The 19277-nt window shown below is 35.9% G+C and overlaps 1 protein-coding gene and 1 non-coding gene across 2 annotated transcripts; both read right to left on the reverse strand.

The window, feature by feature from the left end:
* Positions 1-946: 946 nt before the first annotated feature.
* Positions 947-18938, reverse strand: LOC101736637 (CTD small phosphatase-like protein 2). The gene is made up of 12 exons (XM_012696446.4): positions 18341-18938; positions 17060-17977; positions 16565-16711; positions 15466-15645; positions 15073-15144; positions 14621-14722; positions 13610-13702; positions 13037-13135; positions 12051-12199; positions 11054-11159; positions 9744-9851; positions 947-7968 (listed from the first exon to the last, which is right to left on the reverse strand). The coding sequence occupies exons 2-12, from the start codon at positions 17951-17953 to the stop codon at positions 7903-7905; spliced, it is 2016 nt and encodes a 671-aa protein (XP_012551900.1). The 5' UTR covers positions 17954-17977; positions 18341-18938; the 3' UTR covers positions 947-7902.
* Mir2798 (microRNA mir-2798) lies at positions 3268-3342 on the reverse strand. Its single transcript, NR_107384.1, has one exon. It is a non-coding gene; the product is annotated as a microRNA mir-2798 (primary transcript).
* Positions 18939-19277: the final 339 nt, after the last annotated feature.

A 19277-nucleotide genomic window follows, 5' to 3' on the forward strand; every position in this document is an offset into this window, starting at 1 on the left:
GGTACGTGTGTTTATAATTAGTTGGCAATCATTTAATTTATTTTAATATTAATACGTGAAGCAAAAACTTTGTACCCTTTTTTACGAAAATTGCGCGGACGGAGGAGTATGAAATTTCCCACACTTATAGAGAATATAGAGAAGAAGTGCACAATGCTAATATTTTTTTTAAAATAATGCCTAAAAAATACAGTAAACCAATAAAGAAAACATTACACACACTACATACCATGTATTTGACGCACACACGCATGCATACTATTTATTGTCAAACTTTTGTTCTTGACGTCTGTTGTCAAATTGAGAATAGATTATATATTGTTTGTCTTTATTAATATTTTTTATAGTGTAGCCTTGGCGAAATTTGTGACTATAGAAGTATAAAATACAATCATAATAGTGTACAAACTTACAATTCTAATTATAGTCGAATTTCGACTACTGCGGGACCATTAGTTTTAATAATTTTACAATGATTCTGAAAATGGTGTTTCTGAAAGAAATCATTTTAATCTCATTAAATTATATAAATTAAAAGCTATTATACAACTTTAGAGATCATTTCTTCTTTTAATCGTGACGTAATCATTTGTACACTGACGTCACAATTAAATACAAAGCAATCACTACCTACCATGAAATTTAAACATTCAGCTGCCTTACTTGGCGGCTCGATTAGGCGAGACAATGAAGCCACTTTTTTCCCTACCTATTTTAGTAGCCTCTAGGGGTTATACTGGATTCATCGAGCTGTTAGGTGAGCTCAAGGCGCTCAAACCTGACGACGTTGCTAACACTGGCCCTAGCAAGAGCAGTGCTTCGCAGAATCTACCACCGGATCGGAAACGCGACCCACCGAGAAGATCCGGCGAGAACCTCAGTGGTCTGTGTCTGTAGGTAACACGCGGACCACACAAGTGAAAGGGATGGTATAAAAAACAAAACCTTTTCTTTAAATATTTTAATAGGTTAAACATTCGAGTAGGTACGTCTTAAAAGTACAATATATCTGACGAAATAAAAATTAAAAAAAAAACAATTTGATCGCTAATAACTTCTCATTTTTTACAATTTAATTTTAAATAAAAAAAAATCCTCACAATTACGAAGACATGATTTGATTATATATAAATACTTAAATTTCTATTTTTTTTTTTTTTAAATACTCAATGTACAGGGGTTACTCTAGTTTATTTATTTATTCGAATTACAGACTAAAAATATTTTTTTTTCTCTAATATTATTTTTTCTCATGACGATCTATCTATGATTACGTGTTAAATTGATTAATGCGATCGACTGGTGCGCGGACCGCACCCTAAGCCACGTCCACATCATGTCCAACAAGCATAACTATTGAATAATTTAGAATAATTTACATAATTTTTTTTTTCTCCCTCCTAATTACAATAACAAAAACAAAACTACGCATGTCTCGCGCGATTTATAAAAGATTTAAATTATCAACTATGGTCATTACTGTCGTTACTTCATGCAGTGGTAGTTTTCCAATTACAGAGCATAATGCGACATAATGCGACTCAGTGACGTACAATGCCGAATTATGCCGAATTATGCTGAAGCTAAATTGGAACGTGAATTAGTTTTCAAATGCATCAGCAGAGTGCGCTAAGTTAGCACAGTTTTAATTATAACATTGATTATTTCTAAGAAACTACGACGAAACGAAAGCCTTACAATTTTTTTCAACATTAAATAATATTACTAACGATAATATAAACAAAATTTCGATCAATGCCAACTTAAAGAAAAAAACACTTGTCAATTTTCTGTCACTGAGTCGGTATCGATTGCGAGTATCACGCGAGAGCAGTACTCTTGAGAGTGCTCGATTGTGCTTCGAGTTGCTGTAGTTGGAACATTCAACGTTGAGCATTATGCCGCATAATGCGCTCTTGTGCTGTCATTGGAAAACTACCAGTTTGTACACCATTGTTATCTGTCTCACATACATCTCACTAGACCATGACCGTTAAATTGTGTTTTTCCGGTTTCTTAACAACGCCATCTGCTGAAATAGCTTTAGTGCTCTCAATTATAAAAAATTGTATTATTATTCGCCAATAGATGTCGGGTAGAGTCATAAAGTTGATTATCGGTAAAGTTGATTATTGAAAACACGATTGAAACAACATTTTCTGAAAATAAATCGTGGCTAGATCGATTTATCGCCCCCGAAATCCCCTGTATACTAAATTTTATAAAAATCGTTGGAGCCGTTTCCGAGATTCAGATTATCTATATATATATATATATATATATATATATATATACAAGAATTGCTCGTTTAAAGGTATAAGATTTGGCAAATGGCCCTAAAGTCGATGCGAGCTTGTAAATGAAAAAAAAAAAAAAAAAAAATTAGTTCGAGAAAATCGAAATTCGTTTCATTCATGTGTTTAACATAACGAGAGGTGAAAAACTATTTGAGTTAAACGACATTTTTGCAACTTTACAAGAGAGCCATTTAAAATATAAAAATTTAGAAAAAATATCATCACAAAAATAAAGTTCTTCGGCTATTCGAATGGAGTAACTTAATTGAGGTTCAATTCAAGTTCCGAACAACAATATTCGGACCGTCGGTCTACCGAGCAATGTCACCCGCTCGGTGGAAGATCTTCCCTTCGTCGTAATACGTCCCAAACTACAAATACGATTTACTCCAATCAAAAGTTTTTTTTGGTTAAGATATTTTTTCCAAATTTTCAATGGTAAAGTTGCAAAAATGTCGCTTAGACCAAATTTAACCTTATCACCTTTCGATAGTATCATTAAAACACACATATTATTATGTAGAGTATTAAGTAGTATTAAGCGGTAGGCAGCGGCTTGGCTCTGCCCCTGGCATTGCTGAAGTCCATGGGCGACGGTAACGACTCACCATCGGGTGGGTCGTATGATCGTCTGCCTACAAGGGAATAAAAAAATAAAATAAAAAAAAGTCACCTACTATAATTAAAACACAACACCAACTGAATATCGTGATATCTACTAAGAGTTGAGAAGATATCTCGAGCTGCTATTTCGTAATCCGGCAAATATTCAACACATAAGAGTTAAATATATTACAACATAACATACACATGACACGTATATGCTTAAAATAAAATAAACTGAATTTACGGGCCGATTTTTTTTGTGGACTTTTTCTGTCTATTAATGACCTTTTGTTTTCACTGAGTTATCGCTGCTTTTAAATTAGATTCAATCCACTGGAACAACGGTACAGTACCCGGCGATAAGTATTGCACATCGAGCGCTATCTCTGTCGCACACATCACATAGTGTGCGACAGAGATAGCGCTTTACGTGGCTGAAAATGGCCGATCGTCTCTTTCCAAAGGTCGAGCGATGTGCAGTGTTTATTGTCGGGTACTGTAAAACAGAAAAGACAGCATAAAATATAAAAAAAATTAAAATAAAACTTACTTCTTTGCCGCCGATGACGTAACACGTAACTAATTGAAAAAAAAAAGAAAAAAAAAGACACTCAATATTAAACTTCAACTTACATTACTTAAAACTGGTACGATAATATAAAATAAAATTATATATATGAAAAAAATAGCACCTTTAGCTACCAATTAAGTGTATATAAGGATACATTTATGGAAGATAGAGTAGAATGAGTATGTTTGCAAAAAAAATTCGATAATAAACACTAAATCAAGATGGCGTTACTGCGTCGTTCTTTTTTTAATTGCAATCGTGAAATCCACATCCGGTTCCTGAAGGCGCGATTTAAAATTGCTATATACAAAATTGTCCGGTTCGATTTTCAAAATTTTAGTTCGTTGAACTTTAAAAAAAAAAAGTGGATTAATTTTTTGTTCTATCTATTCACCAGAAGCCTACGGGGCTATTCTAGCTAGCTAATATTATAATAATATTATTAGCTATATTATAAAGCTAATAATAATATTATAATCTCACCGGACTTGCTTCGCTTTCTAGCACACTAATGTGGCCACCTTCAAAAACGTTTTAGTAATATGTTTATTGCAATATACAAAAATTCGTTTTATCAGATTACTTTTACGAGTCTAAAATAAGTACATCGCTTATAATAGAGATAAATACTTGGAAAATAAATTGCATTGAAACATTTTTTTTTCTGAAACATAAAAAAATAATAATTTAGTATGTAGCAAGTTTTTAATCACAAACAAAATTTTTGTTTCAATTTTCTTCTCGCAATTATTTCCCGAACCGATTTAAAAGCTAAGATTTTACAGTTCAAAATTGTGGAACCGACATTTGACTTGTGACGTTTTGGTTCGGATGTGTCATATGTGATCTTATTTCTGCTCTAACCTCCAATTATATAGTAAACGAAAATAAAAATAGGCTGCCATTTTGACGGTGATCGTTGGCTTCTCACCACCGCTGCGACGGTATATGGAGGGTAAGAAGTAAGAAACACCATCTCAGTGTATCAACCCACTGAGTTTCTCGCCGGATCTTCTCAGCGGGTCGCGTTTCCGATCCGGTGGTAGATTCTGCGAAGCACTGCTCTTGCTAGGGCCAGTGTTAGCAACACTACCGGTTAGAGCCCCGTGAACTCACCTACAAACGTTAGGGTGGAGCTGAAACAGCCTCTCAAGGCTATCAGCATAAGTAGGAAAAAAAAAGAAGGAAAGAAATACTTCCTATTTAAATAAATAGTTGAGAATTTATATACTGCATATTTTAAAACTACAAAGTCACGAAAAATATTATTTTCTTCAACCCGGCACACTTAACTCTGCTTAAAACTGTTATATTCATATCGTTTCCACTTCCTACACTAGCGCTATTTCGGTGAGTCTTGCAACAATAACTTGGTTTTTACAGGCGGATACTCTTTCAACTTGTCCGCCATACAAGATGGTGCTCCTTATTTCTCTACCCTCCATGACCGCAAGGCACAGACGCTCTCACTACTCAATTCCCTTGCCGTGGCGTTGACAGAGGAATGGGTAGACCTAAGAACACTGCGGAGACTTATTTAACTTGTTCCCTATACGACAAGATGGTGCTTACCTTACCTGCGACGGTAACAATCCGATTTGTGCTGATTGAACATTCTCGGGTATTCCGCCGAACCGAATGGAACTTAAAGGAGGTAAAGTTGAGTCCGTAAAGAAAAAAATGTAACGACAATAGACGAAGTAGGAAAGGTTCGATTGATCGATCATAACGAGATGTGAGAGGCTATTTGGTTTAATCGATATTTTTGTGACATTACAGCAGTCATTTGACAGTTAAAATTAGAAAAGAAATATGAGAATAAAAAAAAGTTCTTCAGCTATTTGATTGTGGTAAGCTTGATTGTGAAGTTCAATTAAAAACATGGAATTGTTGATGTTAATACCAAATAAAACTGATCTTTATAAGCGAAATGTCGCTCAAACCAAATAGCCTTTCATCTCTCGATACATCGTGACCCGGGTGGACCCTAGTGAGGGGATCCATCGATAAAACGATTCGATCTTATTGTGGGTCAAGCCGAACTACGGCATTATAGATGTAGAGCGGCGTTTCCCAACGTGGGGCCCACGACCCACAAGGGGTAATTTAATAATTAAGGGGGGCAATCGCACTAAATTAATATTACTAACTGTGTTTTGATAACAACAATTTCATAGTGATTTATCCTTAAAACCTATCATTTATGTTTTTTAAGTGAACAAATAAATTTTTTAATGTTAAAAATTATGTATGGGAGGCAAAAAACATTTTAGAAATGTTACAGTGGGGCGTGGCACAAAAAAGGTTGGGAAACACTGATATAGAAGAAGACGTGCTACGTGTGCGCTACGTAACACGTAGGCGCTACGAGCTACGGGTAAGCTACGAGCCACTTGAGCGCTACGAGCCACGTGTGCTACGAATTGTGACCGAAAGAGACAAAAGATAACTTGTAGCTGCATCTCGATAACATGCAATTTAATTATAAATTCGAAAAGTATATCGTCTTCTCGCATTAAAACTGTATAATCTCAAAAATTTGCTAATTTTAAAGGAGAGTGTTTTAAAGGTTTAACATGTGATATTTTTAATATTAATCATATTTGCAACGTTAATTTTTTATTTTTTACCAGTTACATTATCTGTCTTTTAAGTAAGATAAAATTATGTATTCGTTTTGTTAATAGCAGTCAAAACATGGGTAAACTAAAAAAAAAAATTAACCCAAACCACGGTCTTTGGACAGTATTTATGAGAAAAATACTGATGTTATCAAATGAGTCCGCATATAAACTCAATTTTAAACATTTTTGGAAATTGTTCACTTATAATGCGAAAAGACAATATACCCTAGCCGTATAGACATAAAGTCTAATTTACGTTACGAGACATTCTTAAAAGCTTCGAGCGCGATCGATATTTGACATTCAGAATTCAATCAACACATATCGTAACTAGCAACATTTAAATATTCACTCTGCATTTCGCGTACCAAAAAATAATTATTAAAAAAAATAATCACAGTTTCTTCACAAGACTTCTCCAAATTTTAGTTTAAAACAAAATAATAAAGAGGGTAATTCACTGGTATCGCTTATATTAATGCCATGCCAAAGTAATGAACATTTTCCAAATAAGATATGACCTAAAGGTCTCTGTCACCAGGTCATAAAATTAAAAAAAATATATATATATTAATGCCATGAAGTCAGAGGGCGCTGACGTCACTACCCGCGATAGTGCGTTCTCTGTCTGTCATAAAACAACAAAGCCTTCTAGTATATCTCCATTTCTATACTAATATATAAATCTACAATGGTTTTTACGGATGTTCCGTTATAACTACTGAACCATACATCTGATTGACTTGAAACTCGGTATCCATGTAGAACATACATGTACTTAATGGATAGGCTAATATTTATATGAGTGTTGGACTCCCTACACCAGTTGGGGGGGCGTTAATGATGAGAATCTTTGTGGGGGTGAGAAATAATAATGTTAATTTTAAATGCCCAGCGAAGCGGACGGGTACAGCTAGTCATTTATAATGTTTTTATAATTAGCCTTGACGACAAACAATGGCGCGTTGTGGCGGATATACCCGACGTTGCCCGGGTGACGTCATATACTTTGACCACCTTAAAATGAGCTCTGTCTCTGTTTTAAAACCGAAACGCGTTACTACTTCGCGGCAGAAAGAGGCAGGGCGGTGGTATCTACCCGTGCGGGCTCACAACCCCTCATCACGATGAGCCGGCTGGTGTGAGAAGGTGAGTTTGCTTTAACATTCCACGAATGTCTCCGGATAACCCTGCCAACTTATAAACTAACTTTGTTATATAAATGTCATCCAAATCCATGATTAGCCATTTCTGTTTCGATTGATTAACAAACAATCTTACAAATATAATACATATTAGTACAGATATTTCTCTTATAAGACAATTTTCATGATAAAATTTGTTAATGAACAATAATAATTGTTTAAGCATACATAGGATCCAATCTTATTTCACGGATATTGAGATGTTCACACATTTTTTGCCCGGCAATAATTTTATCTCAATCTTTAACAAACAATACTTTACTTAAGACGTACATTGTGTAATATACACTTTTTGCTGTGACAGCGCTAAATTGGGCTCTTCAAATCCTCTATAAGAAATAATCTACAAAATTTTATATCACTTACTTATAAGTAAACTTAAGGTACTTAAAAACTTACGAGTTAGAGAGAGACAGAGAATCTTGTCCGACCGTGCGTTAACACTGTCAATGTCACTGTCGACGACCGTACGGTACCTTCCACTCGTCTCGTCTGATTATAAGCCCGAATTATTTTTTTAATATATTTTTTCACTGTTTTTAAATTGTATATTACACATTGCACGCGTTATTTTGTTATTGTAACATCAATCTTTCGAGTTAGTCCGGCGGCAGGTAACTGAAGAGCTTGTATTTATCTCTGATGTAGGGGCGGACGTCGTCTTTCTGTAAAAGTTAAGAATAAACATTAAAATATCTATATATTAATACGTGAAGGAAAAACTTTGTATCCCTTTTTACGAAAATTGCGCGGACGGAGGAGTATGATATTATAGAGAATATAGAGGAGTGCAGAATGTTAACATATTTTTTTTAAATTATGTCTAAAAAATACATTAAACCAATAAAAAAAACATTACACACACTGCCGTGTGTTTGACACACACGCATATGAATATCTATGTTTATTGTCAAACTTTTGTTGCTCTGTTAGGCTGTGGTCAAATTGAGAATAAGTTAATATTGTTTATTTGTCTGTAGTGTAAGTCTTGGCGAAATCTGTAATTATAGAAGTATAACAGTCTTTGACAATAGAACCATAATAACGTTCAAACTTATAATTTCAATTAATTATAGTCGAATTTCGACTACTGCGGGACCACTAGTATATATAAAAATGAATTGCTGTTCGTTAGTCTCACTCAAACTCGAGAACGGTTGGACCGGTTTGACTAATTTTGGTCTTGAATTATTTGAAGTCCAGGGAAGGTTTAAAAGGTAGATAAATATGAAAATGCTTGGAATTAAATAAACCTAACAATTTTGTTTTTCTTTTGATGTGTCCCTCTGTCGGACAGGGATTCCTTTTGTTTGTTTTAAGTTTATTTTATACAAAAGCTTAGGTCTTTTATTTATCGATTGAGGCACTACCAAGTCTGCCGGGTCAGCTAGTAAACATTATAATTATATCGAAGTGCGAAAAGCTAATTTTAAGTTTAAGCTACATTTATCTTTGTAATTATATTAGATGCGCGTTTTATTTGGTATCAGCATCGACAATTCGATGTTTTTAATTCTTCTTTTTCTCCACCTTATCCCACTATGTGGGGTCGGCACAGCTAATTTTTCTCTTCCATTCTCTTCTATCAGCCGTCATCTCAACACTCACTCCTCTCTCTCTCATATCGTCATTCACACACTCCATCCATGTCTTCTTCGGTCGTCCTCTTCGCCCTCTACCTTGCACTATCATTTCCATACATCTCCTAGTCACATGCATCTTCTCTCTACGCATCACATGTCCATACCACGCTAACCGTCCGCTCCTTAATTTGTTGTTTACCGGGGCCACTTTCACACTTCCTCTGATATACTCATTCTTTATCTTATCCATTCTTGTTACTCCACACATCCATCTCAACATTCGCATCTCTGCCGCATGCACTCCTCTTTCATGCTTAACTTTCGTCGCCCAACACTCAGATCCATACTTGATCCATACTTGACAACATCCATAATTGAACTTCAATTAAGTTTACTCCATTCAAATACCTAACTGAAGAGGACTTTTGTGTTATGATATTTTTTCCAAAACTTTAAATGGCTCTTAAAGTTGAAAAAATGTCGCGTGAACCAAATAAACTTCCACTTGTGGATATAGGTATATAATAGGTAATAAGTCATCATCATAACGCTTTTTTTTATTGCTCTTGTAGGCAGACGAGCATACGGCCCACCTGATGGTGAGTGGTTACCGTAGCCCGTGGACTTCAGGAATGCCAGGGCAGAGTCAAGCCGCTGCCTACAGTTAAGTACTCTCCACAAGAGACTGAGACCTTACAACTCATGCCTTAAAGTGGCTGGCGGCATTCACGTTATAGATGTCTATGGGCTCCGGTAACCACTTAAAACAAAAAACAAAAAAAAAACTTCACAGCCAAGTTTTGTCTATTGGTTCCTGGATATAGACAGCCCTTAGTGAGTATCGTCAGCGTACTCACCGTGGCCAGATGCTCAAGAAATGGTAAGAGCTTCAGCAGTTCGTTGTCACTCCGATCGACGAACCAGCTGTCTATCGGGATGCCGTTCTCCAGCTGATACCCGAACGCCTGTGTACAAATTAAATTATATTTTATTTTTTCACTGATGGTAGGACCTCTTGTGAGTCCGCACGGGTGGGTACCACCGCCCTGCCTATTTCTGGTGTGTTACTGGAGCCCATAGACATCTACAACGTAAATGCGCCACCCACCTTGAGATATCAGTTTTAAGGTCTCAGTATAGCTACAACGGCTGCCCCACCCTTCAAACCGAAACGCATTACTGCTTCACGGCAGAAATACGAAATTGAATACGCAATGTAACGCGAAATACAAATCAGCTGACGCGCGGGGTCGACGACCTTCGCTTTGCAATTCACTTTCATTTCACTACCTCAAACACATGCTCAATGACCAGCTCGTTTTCTATCTACGTTCGTGTAGTACAATGGGGAACAAATCAGTTCTTATTTTTCAAAATTTTTTTTTTTATGTTTATTATATTAAATTTCAAAATTATTAATTTTAAATCTAAGTATCGGAGCGGTAGAATCGTTCACACGGCTATGACATACATTTCAAATACAATATTTTATCAGATATTGTCATTTTCACTACAGTACAGTACGTCACAATTGGTGGTAAGCAAGTAGAGTTCAATGAACTATTTTACTAAGATTCACTTTCGGACTAAATAATAATAATAATAATTCACCATGAATAATTGGTTCGAAGTAAGTATCAGTTGAATAGAATATGTGAAATGTATTCAACTGATAATTATTTTTAATAAATATATCTTTATTTATTTGATTGGTTTTGTTATTTTTAAGTATGTTTCAATGATACTATGTACACATGTGGACTTGTTGTTCTTGTCTATACATATAAATAAAATTGGAGTGTCTGTTTGTAATATTGAAATAGCCTCTTTTCACTACATGCGTATAAATATATACGGTACATACACCAAAATAACATTTTTTACAATTTTTGTCTGTCTGTTTGTTTGTTCCGGCTAATATCTGGAACGGCTGGACCGATTTTGACGGGACTTTCACTGACAGGTAGCTGATGATATAAGGAGTAACTTAAGCTATTTTTTTTTACTAGCTTCGCCCCGCGGCGTCACCCGCGGTACGACAGTAACCGCAAGTAGCGTCGCGGGATTCAGCTGTCAATAATAAAATTTAATGTTTCCGAAGCGAAGCGAGGGCGGGTCGCTAGTCTGAAATAAAATAAATCATTCATTCATTAATTCATTCAATGACCTGCGGGCTGTTGTCGACGATGACAGTCTTGCGGAGGTCGCGGCCCAGGATCGACAGGTCCTTCACGTAGTTTCCGTTCACGAGGAGACAGTGTTCCCGGAACAACCTACACATAAAAGAAAATACAATTTTAATGTGTCTGTCTGTCTCGTACATGTCATTTATTGATTTTTTTGCATAATTACTGACACACACAATCACATACACATCTCAAACACACATACACAATGAATGTAACATTACCCTGCCAGACCCGTGTGAACAGTTTTCACACTTTGCAGTATATGAGTCAGATTGTTATTCCAACGACATCAGCAAACGTGAAGTAAATAAAAGATTGCGATAGGAGTCAGTATAACCCTAACAAGTAGATGAGCTCGCAGGGCCCAAACCGGGAGTGTTGCTAACACTGGCCCTAGCAAAAGCTGTGCTTCGCAGAATCTACCACCGGATCGGAATCGCGACCCACTGAGAAGATCCGGCGAGAAACTCAGTGGGCTGTGTCTGTGTACACGATAGCATTTCCACGATCTGCGACTTTTTGGGGGCAGCGCGAGGAGTGAAGTTGTGTGTGATTTGTTTTATTTTGTCTATTTAGTGTTTCTTCAGGTTTAAATGTGTAATAACGGTGGTTTATTAACTGTTTAATAATATCTGTAAAAGTGCACAAATGTGAGAAAATGAAGCAAAGCCGCTAGACGTAACTTCTCGGGATCCTTCAAAAAGTCCACTGAAAAAATCTCAGTAAATGACCACCATTTTACTGAGATTATATTTCATCCCATATCATCTCATCTCGTTTCATTAAATTTCATCCCAGTTCATTAATGTCCCAAATTAAAATCATCTTCATTTCATTTCAGTCCATATTATCATTTTTCATAAAAATAATAATACAAAATTAAAATAAGACATGACTTAAAGGTCTCAGTTACCAGGCCACACATCCCTTCGTCTCGTAGGGGGTCATTGACCCCAGCGCCCGCGACCCACGCACCTGTACTTGATCCAGCGGCGGGAGGGGTCGAGCAGGTTGAGCAGGCGGTCCGCGTACACCCGCTTGCTGGCCGTGAACAGTATGACCTCGTAGAGACGAGACACGCGCGACAGGAACTCCGCGAAGTGAGGCCGCGTGCGAACGAACACCTGTTATATTTGTATAGGTATATTGCTTAAATGAATGAACAAGATCAACAATGAACAGCTTAAAAGGCGGGTGACGTCAGTCTTTTTAAAGACCACAAGTCCTTTTCGGCAACATTTTTTTATTCAAACAACACTCACAACAAAAACTTTTGTTTAACACCTCTGTTTCAGTCCTTTTACTATGTTCTGACAATATGCGAATGGAGAATACCAGAATGCCAAGACAACTGCTCCATGGCAAACCAGAGGGCCGCAAAAGTCGTGGCAGACCCAAACTTCGATTGTTGGATGGCGTGGAGCGCGACCTTAAAGTTATCGGTGTCAGGAACTGGAAGGAAAAAGCCCTGAACAGAGCAGTCTGGAGAGACATACTGGACCAGGCTAAGGCCCACCCTGGGCTCTATGCAAAAGGACTGAACTTTAAGACTGAACTGGCTTTACTGCACTGTGTTGCTGTACTGAGATTGACTGCACTGGGACTGGATGACTGTAAGTGTGTCTCACACCCACGAGGCCACCTCAAGTTTTATATTACTCTACACTGCTTGTCTAAGCAAATTAGCGGAGTAATGAAAGAATATAACATGTACTGCTTGTTCGGCACATTAATAGTATAACAGTACAACCTACCCATTGTTAAATAGTTAATCAGAACCATTGAGATAATGTGAATACCAACCTTGAGACATGAGAACGAAATCTCAATTGTATAATACAATGGCTATCCCAACCAAACCCAAAAACGCATTACTAAGTCGCATCAAAAAAGTACTGTCTAAAAATTGTATTTGAATTATTGCCTTAATAGGCAAATGAGCAGTTATCAATGATACTTACAGTATAACGACAATCTTGAAACAGCACTGGAAAATGGAAGCTGGCATCTGGCAACTCTTGAAGGGAACAGTGAACTAATGTCTCGTCCAAGTCCAAAACCTGACAACAGAGAGTTGTATTTATTTTCTAATGTATCTGTTGCCGAGTGGTTACGATGGCCAGCATCATTGCCTTTCATACAAATGAAAATCAATAAAGTACCTAACACAGGATATAGTTTTATTGGGGCCAGTGATGTTATAATAATATATATATATATATATATAGATTTAACACAGTAATAGAGACTGTTAACGTCACTCACACTTCATACTTAAGTATCAAATAATTCAATACTTACAAAAAGACATACAGAAATGAGATGAAAATCACAATTGTAGTGGATTAATGGATAACCTATCAAAATGTTTGAACACTTCTCAGATACAGGCTTACTCGGGTTTGTGGTATTGCGAGTCTATTTTACCACCACTATCCAGGTTATTTCTGAAACATTCATATATTCCAGCCTAAGGGTTGGACTATTTATTACAAACCGAGTTTATTTTTATTTTTGTGTTCATGTGTACTTACCAAGCTGAAGTCAGGGCTGGTTCTGGTCTTCAGTGGTAAAGCTGGATAGCGCGCTCGTAATGCCCCCGTGGCCACCGTCTCCAATGGTGGCAACTGAAATAAAGACAAATTTTCAGTAATGGCATGTAAACGCTCGACGATAAGGGTAAATCTACGCATCAAACATTTGAAGATTAAATCATCATCATCAGCCTATAATATTAATATTATTATTAATATTTCAAAAAATAGTAGTTTTTATTTATTTATTATAATAATAATTATTGTATTCCATTTTCGAACCCATGAATTGCCAATGCTACGTACGCCATTGTTGTCACATGCATCAGGTCATAAATTAAATAGTTTCAAGTTTCTTTTCAATGTTAGATGTTTGTGATGTGGCAGTACTTTTTTTAAAATAAATAAATAATAGCTACTGCTGAATTTAGGCCTCTCTAATTGCATGCCAGTGAGCACGATACTCCGCTTCTCTTATCCAGTTATAGCAAGTCAGAAACATAATTTAATTAATTAACTTAACATAACTTAATTTTTAGAGGTCGTCGTGGCCTAAAGGATAGGACGTTCGGTGCATTCGTGTTGAGCGATGCACCGGTGTTCGAATCCCGCAGGCGGGTACAAATTTTTCTAATGAAATACGTACTCAACAATTGTTCATGATTTACTTCCACGGTGAAGGCATAACATCGTGTAATAAAAATCAAACCCGCAAAATTTTTATTTTGCGTAATTACCGATGGTAGGACATCTTGAGAGTCCGCGCAGGTAGGTACAACCACCCTGCCTATTTCTGCCGTGAAGCAGTAATGCGTTTCGGTTGGGGCAGCCGTTGTGACTATACTTGAGACTTTAGAACTTATATGTCAAGGTGGGTGGCGCATATACGTCGTAGATGTCTATAGGCTCCAATAACCACTTAACACCAGGTGGGCTGTGAGCTCGTCCACCCATCTAAGCAATAATAAAAAATAATAAAACATAAATATGGAATAGTATTAGAATAGTTACCTGTTTAATGAACAAATAGGGATCAAAGGCATCTACCCATGAAGAGATCTGTTCACAATCAACCCGACTGCTGCATGACGATATCACATCGGCTGCTTCCTCCTTTCAAGAGAACGGGTTTATTATTACAAACATAAATAGACAGAAGTGAATATTTTAACAAAAAGCATTTTTAAGTATGTTGCATAAAAAACATTTGCGTTTAAACTTTAGAATATGACTACGATTGAATCACAACCAATGCCAATAAATAGATTAACCCAAGTTCTTACAAATAGTGGTGTGATGAACAATTTAAATATAATAGCATGTCATAAAAAAAACTGTGACATTGCCATATTTTTGGCAGTTAAAAAAAAACTTATTTCATAAAATAGTTTTAATTTACAAATTTTTTACTCGTCATTATTTTTATTGTTTAAGAAAAGAGCAATTATAATCAGATTACCAACCTCAATGTCAGTGGGCGTTTGCTCATCGTGACAAGTCAATGAAGACTCATCTGCTGTTAAATCGGTGCCATTCTGTGAACAATATATTGCTTATCTAAATTTTACATTTAATATATTATGCAGTTTATTAGGTTCATATAGAGGGTGTCACGAGATATTCAACTCACTGAGATTTGACAGAAATATGATTGAAAACTTGATGGGAGAATGATTATGCTACCACTCATTCATGATTCACTTCATTGATGACAGTTACTAGTGGTAGTATAATGATTCTCCTATCAAGTGTTCAATCATATTTTCCTTAAATCTCAATGAGTTGAATTTCTCATGACACATGAATACCTATGTAATGCATCAGTAACTGTGTTTCTTTTAGAGAATATTAGTTACCCAGGCATGCGTGTCATCGTTGAGGCTGTGTGTAATGCCAGCGAGGAAGGCGGTGGTGGGGCTCCGTGCGGAGAGGGCGCGCAGTCGCTCCATGGCGCCGCCCTGGGAGCATGTCGACGATATCTCGCATTCAGAAGAACGGACGTACCCATCACGCTCGTCTAGGGCAGAGAGATCCTCCTGTATCCGAAATACCAACATGATTACTTCACTTAATTGAGTAAATTTCTGGGGACAAAGTTAAAACGCTTACTACAAAGTCAATGAATATCTAGAAGATTGCACAAAATGGGAATGAGTTGCTCGCTCTGGGCATTTTAATATTGCAATAATTGTTACGTTATAATAATCATTGTAAAAATGAATATTTAAAAAAAAAGGCATGACCGCTGAGTTTCTTGCCAATTCTTCTCAGGACGGAGGCTAGTTTTTGTGAATTGGCGGTAGTTCTTTTGACGTTCAACAAGTATGTACTTTCATTTATGTTGAATAAAAATTATTTTATTTGATTTGAATTAAACTGTTACGATAGTAAGTTTGTAGTCAGAAAACCATGATGGTCGTTTTGAGAGATAATGAAATTCGTTGTAGCTCCAGCGTCTAGGACCATCTATTCTTAATGTCAAGATAAATTATTCAATTACTTATACAAAAGTTTACTATTCCTTAACATTAACTAGTGCTAGAGTATTTTGCAATGGGATTTACTACAATGCTCATTATTTTGATCTCAAGTGATCCGCTTCTTTGGGGAATATAATAATCCAGTACTACATTGAAAGAGCCTTCATCAAATAAATAAAATATTACGTTAAAAGAAAATTGTTAATGTAGCTCACAGGTTTTTCGATTCAAAGCTGTAATAGCATGGAACTAAAGTATGCTGCCACATTAGTCACTTGCACATTTAATGTTGTAACTGTTTAAATATAACTAAACTCTTTGATTCACCTTGTGGTTTCAAAATTTAAAAAATATCAAAAAAATTTCAATACGGAAAAATTTACATTTCTCATTTGTTCTTAAAACCAGGTACGTTTAAAATCTTAATTATTTGCTTTCCATTTTCAAAACTTGATTTTTGCTCTACGATTCACACCTGGACATATTTGTCTCCATTAGCAAGGAACTCAGTACAGGGGTCCAGGTCGTCAGTTGTCGATGTTGGCTGATACATCTCCAAGTCATTGCTGGACTTCCGGCGTTTCAACAGCCTCTTTTCTGTTGAGTTGGACCTTGATATATTCTGAAAATATATATATTTTTTATTGCATAGAAGAGCGGCATGTTCACAGCCCACCTGATGTTAAGTGGTTACCGGAGCCCATAGACATTTACAACTTAAACGTCACTATCCACCTTGAGATATGAGTTTTACTACGAAGGCTAGTTTTGGTGAATTGGCAGTAGTTCTTTTTGACGTTCAACCAGTATGTACTTTCATTTATGTTGAATATTATTTTTTTGAATCGATTGATTTGATAGTCTTAGTATAATTACAAAGGCAAAAGAAAGTAAGAATTATCCATATGAATTTGAAAATTCAATCAACTTTAAACAAATTGTGATATATTGATTTTTTATGTTTACTTACATTCTTCTCTTCCTTTTCAGTTGTCATTACTCTAGCTGCTTTGTCAGCCAGATAATTAATATCTTCATCGGTGCTAGCCGGCAGATTGATGAGCGTCTCACAGTCAGCAATTGCGATGAAATCATTCAAACAGTCATTTGGAAGACATAGCTCAGATGATTCTACATTTTCAGAGTCAGATCCTTCAGACTTTGAAGTCGGGAAATCAACAAAGGTTGTTGTGTGAGGTTCGTACATTGTAATGTCATTCTCATCTGACCAACTGGGAGATTCGGTTTGTGCTTTCTTAGTCTTCTTTTTAGGGCTCTCGTTGTTCGAGCTGATGGCCTTTGGACTTGATAAGCCTATTTGACGGACTTTGCGTATCGGTGAATTGTTTAATGATACTGACTTGTTATCAATGCGTTTTGTTTTCCTAGGAGAAGAGATTGCAGATGATATTTCATTTTTTCTCAATTCACGGTTCAGAGAACTGTGACGTAGCTGAACACTTCTGGTAGTGGTAACCTCCTTCTTTGTTGTAGAAACTTTATCATTGTGTGATTTTTTAATAATAGTAGACGGAGTCATTGTGTCTTTGTTAGGCCTAACCACTGTTTGAAAGATTGGTTTAGTATTTTTCGGAATATCTTTGATTTTAGGGCGAGGTTTATGTATTTCCACTGGCTTTTCCATGCTGCGAGGTGTTCTCACTGGTCTAGTTTTCAATCTCTGTGACCTTGTAACACAGTGATAGTCAGATAGGGCATTTTTAACTGTATCGTGTTTCAATGCCTTCCTCCAAGTGTTGGTTGGTTTTGGAAGACTTTTGACAATGCACTTCGTTAATTGGGCTGATCTTGATGTTGCTTTCGTTGAGAGCGGGCGCTCTCTTTTTCTACTTCTTAACCGCATTGCAGGTATGAAGGTAAACTTAACCTGTAAAATGGTATTTACAAACAGAATTGAAAAACTCTTTTTTTTTATTGCATTAGATGAAATTACCGCTACTATTTTACTACTATTTTAGTTCTCTAAACATCGGGAAGGTTTACTTTAAATGAATTATTTTGTTGTAAAATATTGGCGTATTGTAATTTTATCTGACTTTATTTTATTTATTTTAAAGAAAACTTTTATACAATACAATTTTTTTTATTTAATTAGATGGTTTGAAGAAGTTAACGCATCGCTGTTTTCGTTTAATTATAATTAGATCATTTTATTGTTGATTTAATTAAAATCTACAAATGGGTCTTTTTATTTTATGTATAAAAATACAAAAATAAGTTTTAGACTTACATGTAAATTCTTGGCAGAAAAGAATACTTTTCACTTTAAGCAGTACTGGATATATTTAAAAAATTTTAGAGAGCACTAAATGATCTTAGGCATTTAATTCGTACTTGTGTACATTATTTTTAAATTTACTCCTGCATTTTTATTTTTTCGCAAATGTAATAGTCGCAACTGCTTCGCGCCTTTTTGTAGCATAACTTTCTACGGGAAATCAAAGCTGATTTACCCGTATAGTACACCAAAACCACAAAAAGTTTTACTAAATGTCATGTTTCAAAACTTTCATGAGTTTATTACAGAAATTATCACATTATTCGCAACGCGAAACAAAAAGAGCGGCACTATAGCAATATCGATTTTTCCAGAGATCGACGAAAAATTTTTGGGTTTCTATGTTGGAAATTACGCATCCGGCAAACATAAAACAATGTCTGTTCGCGAAAATGAAGTTTCAAAGCAGTAATATCAATTAATTACATGATATTTTCCAATCGGTAACACAAAAGCCAAACAAATGTCAAAATGGCGGCGGATCTCTTTACTCTTTGTGCTTACAAATTTTACCGAGGTGGCGCTGTAGCGGGCGCATGCGTTTTGATATTGCATGCGCAAATTGCACTTAAAATCGATAAAATGTGACAGAAAAGTGACGTGGCTTATTGGTTTTTAAAACGGTAATATTCTGAATTGATTATAAATTTGTATTAAATTATAAAACATAATGGATTTCTAAGCAAATATTTTTTCAAACAGTATTTTTCAATAAATATCACCCATGATTTTATACTGCAGTGACATCTATACAAATAGAAAATAGAAATTCGTCAAAAACTCGAAGCTCCAATGACAATTTTATTATATCTATTAAAAATAGTAAAGCTGAACAGCATAGTTCACAAGCTGTGAATGCTGCTGCCGACCTTGGGGCATGAAATCAAGT

The sequence above is a fragment of the Bombyx mori genome, chromosome 2 (genome assembly GCF_030269925.1).
Source record: "Bombyx mori chromosome 2, ASM3026992v2".
Classification (NCBI taxonomy): Eukaryota; Metazoa; Arthropoda; class Insecta; order Lepidoptera; family Bombycidae; genus Bombyx; species Bombyx mori.

Excerpts from the sequence above, each read along its gene's own strand:
- LOC101736637 (XM_012696446.4), bottom strand. The coding sequence starts at position 17,953 with ATGCGGTTAAGAAGTAGAAAAAGAGAGCGCCCGCTCTCAACGAAAGCA. Across the intron at positions 9,852-11,053 it reads TCGTCGACAACAGCCCGCAG|GCGTTCGGGTATCAGCTGGA; the intron begins GTCATTGAATGA and ends ATTTGTACACAG. Across the intron at positions 7,969-9,743 it reads TTCTTGAGCATCTGGCCACG|AAAGACGACGTCCGCCCCTA; the intron begins GTGAGTACGCTG and ends TAACTTTTACAG.